Source organism: Monodon monoceros, unplaced genomic scaffold (assembly GCF_005190385.1).
Source record: "Monodon monoceros isolate NGI ecotype Baffin Bay Population unplaced genomic scaffold, NGI_Narwhal_1 Super_Scaffold_13, whole genome shotgun sequence".
Lineage (NCBI taxonomy): Eukaryota > Metazoa > Chordata > Mammalia > Artiodactyla > Monodontidae > Monodon > Monodon monoceros.
This window is the reverse complement of record NW_021703769.1, coordinates 26,028,464-26,035,890: the sequence shown is the minus strand read 5'-3', so window position 1 is coordinate 26,035,890 and position 7,427 is coordinate 26,028,464. Positions and strand designations below refer to the sequence as shown.

Sequence of the window (7,427 nt, the reverse complement as noted above, 5' to 3'; positions counted from 1 at the left end):
CACACACACACACACACACACACACACACACACACACACACACACACCCTAGCCCCTGGCAACCACTAATCCCATCTCCATTTCTTTTTTCTCAACTTTGTCATTTCACAAATGTTATATAAACGAAATCATACAGTATGTGACCTTTTGAGGCAGACTTTTTTCACTCAGCATAATTCCCTTGAGATCCATCCCCGTTGTTCCCTGTATCAGTAGCTGGTTCCTTCTTACTGCAATAGTGCTCTGTGGCGTAGATGTACTGCAGTTTGTTTAACCAGTCACTTTTTGACTATTATGAAAAAAGCTTTAACCAGTCACTTTTTGACTATTATGAAAAAAGCTGCTGTGAACATTCGCATACCGGTTCATGTGTGAATATAGGTTTCCATTTCTCTGGGATAAATGCCCAAGAGCACAGTTGCTGGGTCATATCGTCATTGCACGTCTAGTATTATAAGAAGCTGCCAAACTTTTCCAGAGTGCCTGTACCTATTTCATAATTTTAGGAAAAGGATTTTGGCTGGCAGAGGGAAGGCATACCAGGTAGAGGGGAGAAGTCTGCAGAGATCTGTACTTTGAAAGTGCATTGCAAGCTTATGGAAGAGCGGGGCATTTCATGTTGCTGGAATATAGTCTGGGCTTAGCTAATGAGGGAACACAGGTTTGCTCCTCACTCGATTCAGTCAACAGATCTTTACTGAGCTCTTCCATGTACTGTTCTAGGCACGCAGAGATACTGACTTCAGAAGCCTGAGTCCAGCAGGCTTTTCTGAACTCAGGGGTAAAATAATTACAAGGTGCATTGTGAACAAGGGGGAGGGAGAGCCTTCGGCAGGGTATGTGGGGGGCATCTACAGACCTCTAGTGTTTTCCATGAGAGCAGGGACCAGGCCTGTCTCATTCTCCCCTGGCCCCCAGCACATAGTAGGCAATCCATAGATAATGTGTTAGATGTTGAGTGAATGGTCTCATCCAGCGTACACATTCCCTGGGAGTGTGACCTGTTAGCAGCTGCACTTCCCGATCCCACTGTGTGGGTAAAATGGCAGAGACTCAGTCTAGACACCCCAACCTGGAGTGAATTACCGCACCACAGACTGGAAGCCAGCATGACATACAAAAGGTTGGAGTGCTCTACTGTAAATTTTTAATTGTTAAACAATCAAAGAGAGTTGTAAATTCCGTGTGGCGGGACAGTATTGCATACTGTGCCTCTTGCTGCTGCCAAGGTCTCTTATCAGCCCGTTGGGGTTTCACAACCTCTTGTGCTTCTTGCAGGTTGCAGGGGCCCCTCCGCAGGGTCTCTGGGGCATGGTGCAACGCCGTCTTTTCTCCCATGGGGGTGGCGGCTGGACTCGCTGTGCGCTCTCTGTCTGACTTCTTCTCCTTCTGTCTCATGCCTAGATTTTCTCCGGAGGAACATCCAGTGCTTGCCCTGCCAGGGGCCCCGGCCCAGTTCCCTGTCTTGGAGGAGCATAGGCCGCTCCAAAAGTACATGGTGTGGTCAGATGAGATGGTGAGGACAGGGGAGGCCCAGATCCGTGCCCACCTCATCCGACCCTATGTGGGCATCCACCTGCGCATTGGCTCCGACTGGGTAACTTCCCCCTTCCTCTCGTGGCCGGGATGGACACATCTCTGAGCAGGGCCCATGCCTGTGGGGGTTGGACACTGAACCCACTGCACCACGTCCTAGCCAGGGTAGAGAGATCTCACTTGGCCGAGTTCACGGGACTGTGCCCCACGATCCCACTGCAGACACGTCAGAAATGTAGCTCCAGAGCACTTGCTTGCCAGTTTTCATTTTAACAGTTGCCATTTTTATCCTCATTTCACAGATGGATAAACTGAGGTATCAAGCTAGGCTCTGGGTCAGACAGCAAGCCAGAAAGAGCCCCATAGCCCACAGTCCTCTGTCCCAGTTCAGTGTTTAGCCAGTAGACTCCTTGTTGAAAAACAAGCTCTGGAGGTTGGGTGGGGCTCCCAAGAAATGAAGATGTCATCCTCCAAGTTTGGTAGCTGCTTAAATGTGCAGAAAACTCATCAGCTTATCCTCCCTGTGGAAATAACTGGAGTAATGTAGACAATCTCCTTAGTTTACAGAAGAAGATACGTACGTATGTATGTGAGAAATACTCATCGTTGAAAACTTGAAAAATACTGAAAAGTATAGAAAGTAGATCACAATTCATTCAGTGTCAATTGAGGAAGCAATCACACATTTACCCACTAGATTCCCTTCCTGCCCCCCTTCCTGCCCCCTTCCACAAAGTAAAGGAGCCAGGCCCAGAGTATTTTGTGAGTGGTTTCAGATAGTTCCCATTTATGCTTCACTAGAACATAAGAAGATATAAGATGCTTTCTTGTTTTATAAAGCTAGCATAATGCTAATACCAAACTCAGATAAGGTCAACTCTGGAAAGTACAGCCCATTCTCCTAAAGAACATAGATGCCCAGATCCTAAGTAAAATATTACCAACTAAAATCCAGTAGCATATTAAAGAACATACAACACAAACAAGTAAAATTTATCCCAGGAATGCAGGGAAATTCACTATATTAACACCCAAAGAAGAAAAATCATATAATCATCTCAATGGAGGCCAAGAAAGCACTTGATAAAAAGTCAACAGTCATTTATGATTTAAAAAAGAAGAAAAACAACTCTTAACCAACCAGGAATACAAGGGACCCACCTTACCTTGATAAAGGCTATCTCTCCGAAACCCACAGCAAACACGTACTTCTTGGGAGCTATCAGAAGTGTTCCCACTGAAGTCAGAAATCAGACAAGGCTGCCCTTCATCACCACCACAGTTCAGAATTCTGCTGGAAGTCCCAGATAGTGCAGTTATACCAAGAAAAAAAATTGTGAAAAGCCAATATCCCACTACCCAGAAATAACCACCGTTAACTGTTTTGAAGCATTTCCCTCTTCCCTCAATGCTTTAAAAAAAAAAAAAGAGTTGCGCTCCTCCTGCATTGCCTGCCTTTTTCCCCTTCCCGGCTCTTGCTTCTGGGGTTGCGGGCGGTGACCGTCTTTAGCTCTGTCCCCACCCGCCCCACAGAAGAATGCGTGCGCCATGCTGAAGGACGGGACCGCCGGCGCCCACTTTATGGCCTCCCCGCAGTGCGTGGGCTACAGCCGCCACACCGCCGCCCCGCTCACCATGACCATGTGCCTCCCCGACCTGAAGGAAATCAGGCGCACCCTGAAGCTCTGGGTGACGGCGCTGAACGCCCAGTCGGTCTACATTGCCACTGACTCTGAGAGTTATGTACCCGAGATCCAGCAGCTCTTCAAAGGGAAGGTACACATGGGGCGTGGGCCTGGTGGGAGGGCAGCAGGAAGGGAATCAGAGGAAGCACCAGGGTGGTCTGCCCGCTCCCACCTCATGCTTCACGTCCTCCCACCACCAGGCTTTTACTTGAACATCAGGTTCCCTTCCAGTTCCTACCCTTCTTTAAACCCCAGCTCAGACACCTCCGCAGGTGCTCCGCAGATTTCCCTCCACTCCTGTCGCTAATGGATCCCTACTGGGAGCTGTAACAGCACTTTATCACATCTCCTCCTGAGACACCTTCTAGACTGTGAGACTAGTGTAGAAACAGGTCTTATTTCTTCCCAGTTGTGACTCCTTGAAGGCAGGATCCAAGGTGGACTCACTGCTCTACTCCTCAGGGTGTAGCCTGTTGCTTTGACCTCCTCCAGGGCTGAGACCCCGCCTTGCCATTTCAGTGTCTAGGACAGTGCCTGACACGTGGTAGACACTTGGTAAATGTTTGGTGAATAAGGCCATAAAGAGTGGGCCCTTGGTAGGGGTCCAGTGCAGCAGAGGGATTAAGAGCATGGACTCTGGAGCCAGAGGACTTGGGCTCTACTCACTGTGCAGCCTTACACAAGTTACTTTACCTCTCTGTGCTTCTGTTTCCTCGTCAATAAAAGGGGACTGAGAGTTGTGCCTACATCTCATAGTGTAATTGTGAAGATCAAATAAAAAGAAATTAAAACAGGTCCAGTAAAAAATAAGTGCTGAATAAAGTTAGCGGTCACTGATAGTAGAAGTAGGTGGTTGATGAATACAAGGAAGGCTCTTTGTGCTTAGTAAATGATTAAAGAATAGTAGGTGTTCAGTATATGAGTAAATAATAGAACAGGCTTGTTACTGTATGAGCGAAGAACAGATAATAAGTTAAGTAGGTATCGATAAAATGACGGAGTTAATAGTGAACATTCAATAAGACTTTTGAGTGAATGAAGGCCCTAAATGCTTGTGCAGACCTTAAAAGACAGACATCCGCTTTCTAGCAGTGGGTGCCCTTGGCTTATGTCAAGGGGCTCCCTTTCTCTCTTTTACCGGCTTGTAGAGGAAGTGCCGAGTCAGAGCATTCTGATCCCCACCCACCCGCTTTATAGAAGAATATCAGAGCCGGGAGACCTTGGAGTGCCTCTAACCCAAGCCCTGTGTTTTATAACTGAGAAAACCAAAGTCCCATGAGGGAATAGAATTTACCCAGGAGGTCTCGGGGCTCATTTTAGTGGGCATGACACAGAGCGGGTAAGTTTCAGGGCGTGGGTGGAATTGTTCAGGGGATTTTGGCCATGGTTAAGCTGCTATTATTTTTATGCTGCAATCCAAATAGCAAGATGATGATTTTTGTTACATCAGAAATCTCTGTGTGACAGCAAAGCACTTTCAGCCCCAACTCTGCCCACACCCCCATTTGGAGAGTCCCAGGGAGTTTTTTTGTGAGTTTCTAGAGTTGGTATGTTTGTTATACCTTGAGCTTCTTGCCATTTTCTATTTCCTGTTCCTGTGCCACTGTTTTTGCCCTTTTCCACCACTCAGCCCCCTTCTCCATGGGCTCAGCCCACCCTTCCTCTTGAACTAAGCCTTGCTCATCTGTTAAGCTGGGCCAGTGCTGAGCCAGTGATGCTGATAAATAAGATGTGATGCTGCCTTCCAGGGCTCACAGTCTAAACTCAGGAAAAGAGATTTGCAAAGAAATATAAGATATGCCACAAGAGAGGGCCAGGCTTGGGTGTGGAGGCTCATTCACTCACTTGTCCAGTCAACAGATACATACTGAGGCAGACCCCAGCCAGCAGCGACAAGCAAACTGACGCGGCCCCAGCCCCAGTCAGGTGCAGGAAACAGACGTTAACCAGAGAATCACTAAGGAGTGAAAGCTACAAACTGAGATGTGTACTACAAAGTAAAAGAACGTGGTTCTGTGAGAGTGTAGAGCAGAGGAGCCTGGACTAGATGGGGGAGCCAGGGAGGGCTTCCCCAAGGAGGTGTGACTTGAGCTGCAGGGTGAGAGTTAAGTAAGAGTTAACCGAGCAAAGAGACAAGCACTCCAGACAGAAGAGCATGTGCAAAGGTCCTGAGGTGGAAGGGAGACTGGTATAGTGGCTGGAGCTCAAGGTGGAGAGGCAGCTGAACAGGCCTTATAGGCCACATTCAAGATTTGTCATCTTTATCTGAAGAGCAGTAGGACACCAGTTAAGGGTGCTCAGCTTGGGGTAGAGGGAGGAGTAGGCGGGTAGGGGAATCTGGAAAAGTTTCCTTTGGCTACTTTCATTTGGTGAATAGACCTGGAGGAGAAAAGATTATGGTGACTGGCCAGGGAGTAGTAATCCATCAAGAGAAGGGTTCACCTTTGGGGAATATCTCGGGGATAGATTGGACAGGACTTAAGTCTTGGAGGCATCCAGGCAGCAGAACCGAGTGGGTGGGGTGAGCTTTGGTCAGATCATGGTTTGGTGGGAGAAGCCAAGCCCCTCAGGTGACCTTGAGCTGAACCTTGAGAGTATGGTCAGGACTGTGATGGATGGGAAGAGGCGTTCCCGACAGAGGGAACCAGCAAGCAAAGGCAGAGTGTGAATGAGTGGTGTGTCTGCAGCTGAGGGGCTAAGGCAGCTGCTGGGCAGCACTTCCCTCAGGTGCCCCGACCCTGCATTTTAATCCTCTGTGCGCTTCCTTGTCTGTCTGTGACTTCAGCACAGGGAAAGAAGGTGGCAGGTGGCTGCAGGCCTTGGCTGAGCTGGCCACTTAGGCCTGCACCCTGGCTAAAACACCCTGCCCTTCCTCCTGCAGGTGAACGTGGTGAGTCTGAAGCCTGAGGTGGCCCAGATCGACCTGTACATCCTCGGCCAAGCTGACCACTTTATTGGCAACTGTGTCTCCTCCTTCACTGCCTTCGTGAAGCGGGAACGGGACCTCCAGGGGAAGCAGTCCTCCTTCTTCGGCATGGACAGTCCCCCTCAGCTGAGGGATGAGTTCTGATCCTACCTGGAGCATACCGCCTGTCTGAGTCGTTCCCTCCAGCCAGGCCTGGCAGCCAGAGGTGCTCCCAGGATTGATCCCCAAGGATCAGAGAACAGAAAAAAGTACCAGGGACTTCCTGGAGGAGTAGGAAGACAGTCCATCTCCCAGGGCACGGGACTTCCAAGCTTCTAGTAGCCAGACCATCTCCCTTTCTCATGTGCTCCCTGCTGCTTCTCCTGGGAATTTCTCACACCAGCAAAGCAGTCCAACATCTGTCTTTTGGTCTGCCCTGCTCTGAGCAGCCTGGAATGCTGAACTGTATTAGGAGAGATTTTTTTTATATAGAGAGAGATTTTTATAGTTTTGATACAAGGTCATGACTCCCCTAGAACTCTCCCTCATTTTAAAAAATCAGTGAAGTTCATTAACATAGGTACCTGAAGTGACCTTAACAGAATGTGGATAAGGCCAGGGGTGGGTGGGTGTATTGACCGCTTTTCCAGATGACCCCCAAGGTGGCCCTCAGACTCATCCCCACTGCCTGGCCAGAGCCATTGTCAGCCCCCCTTTCCTAGGCCATTGCCAGGCTTTGGGGCACAAACACTCTTCTCCATTGTACACACTATGCAAATAGAAGTTATCAATCACAGTGCTGTCAGTACCCCGAAGACGGCTAAGTGCTGCTCCCACAGCGCATTCCCGGCAAGGAGCACCTGCCGTCAAGCCAGACCATCATGGTATTGCTCTCAAAGTCTCTTGGTAGTTGGTGGCCTGCCACAAACCTGGCACCGTCAGGGTTTCATAACACCTCACCAGGGCCGGGACTTGCTGGCCTGGCAGGATCCTTCTGAAGTCTCCTCTTCTGATCTCATGTCCCAAGGGGCCTGGTTGTAGAATTTTGCCATTAAGCTGCTACCCAAGGCCTGTCCTCCCAGCCTTCCTCCTGCAGCTGGAGCCCTCAGACTATATTCTCACAAGGGAGTGTTCACTAAGCCTCTGACCAGATCAAAGATGCTCAGTTCCCAGGAGCCATTGGATTCCCAGGTTTTTTTGCCCATCTCATCCAGTATAATCTCAGCCAAGCGCCTGAGGCTTAAGGTGTTAACAGTCTTAAGTTTCTTTGTCTCTCAGATGCTGTAGTTGTAAAAATCCAT

General features: G+C 49.0%; 1 protein-coding gene across 1 annotated transcript in view; it reads left to right on the top strand.

The window, feature by feature from the left end:
- POFUT1 (protein O-fucosyltransferase 1) overlaps window positions 1-6,909 on the top strand; it is a 21,707-nt gene extending 14,798 nt beyond the window's left edge. The window contains exons 5-7 of the mRNA XM_029221388.1: window positions 1,405-1,597; window positions 3,070-3,312; window positions 6,103-6,909. Of these exons, the coding sequence (XP_029077221.1) occupies window positions 1,405-1,597; window positions 3,070-3,312; window positions 6,103-6,291 (625 nt within the window). The 3' untranslated portion in view covers window positions 6,292-6,909. The remainder of the gene's footprint in view (window positions 1-1,404; window positions 1,598-3,069; window positions 3,313-6,102) is intronic.
- The last annotated feature ends 518 nt before the right edge of the window (window positions 6,910-7,427 follow it).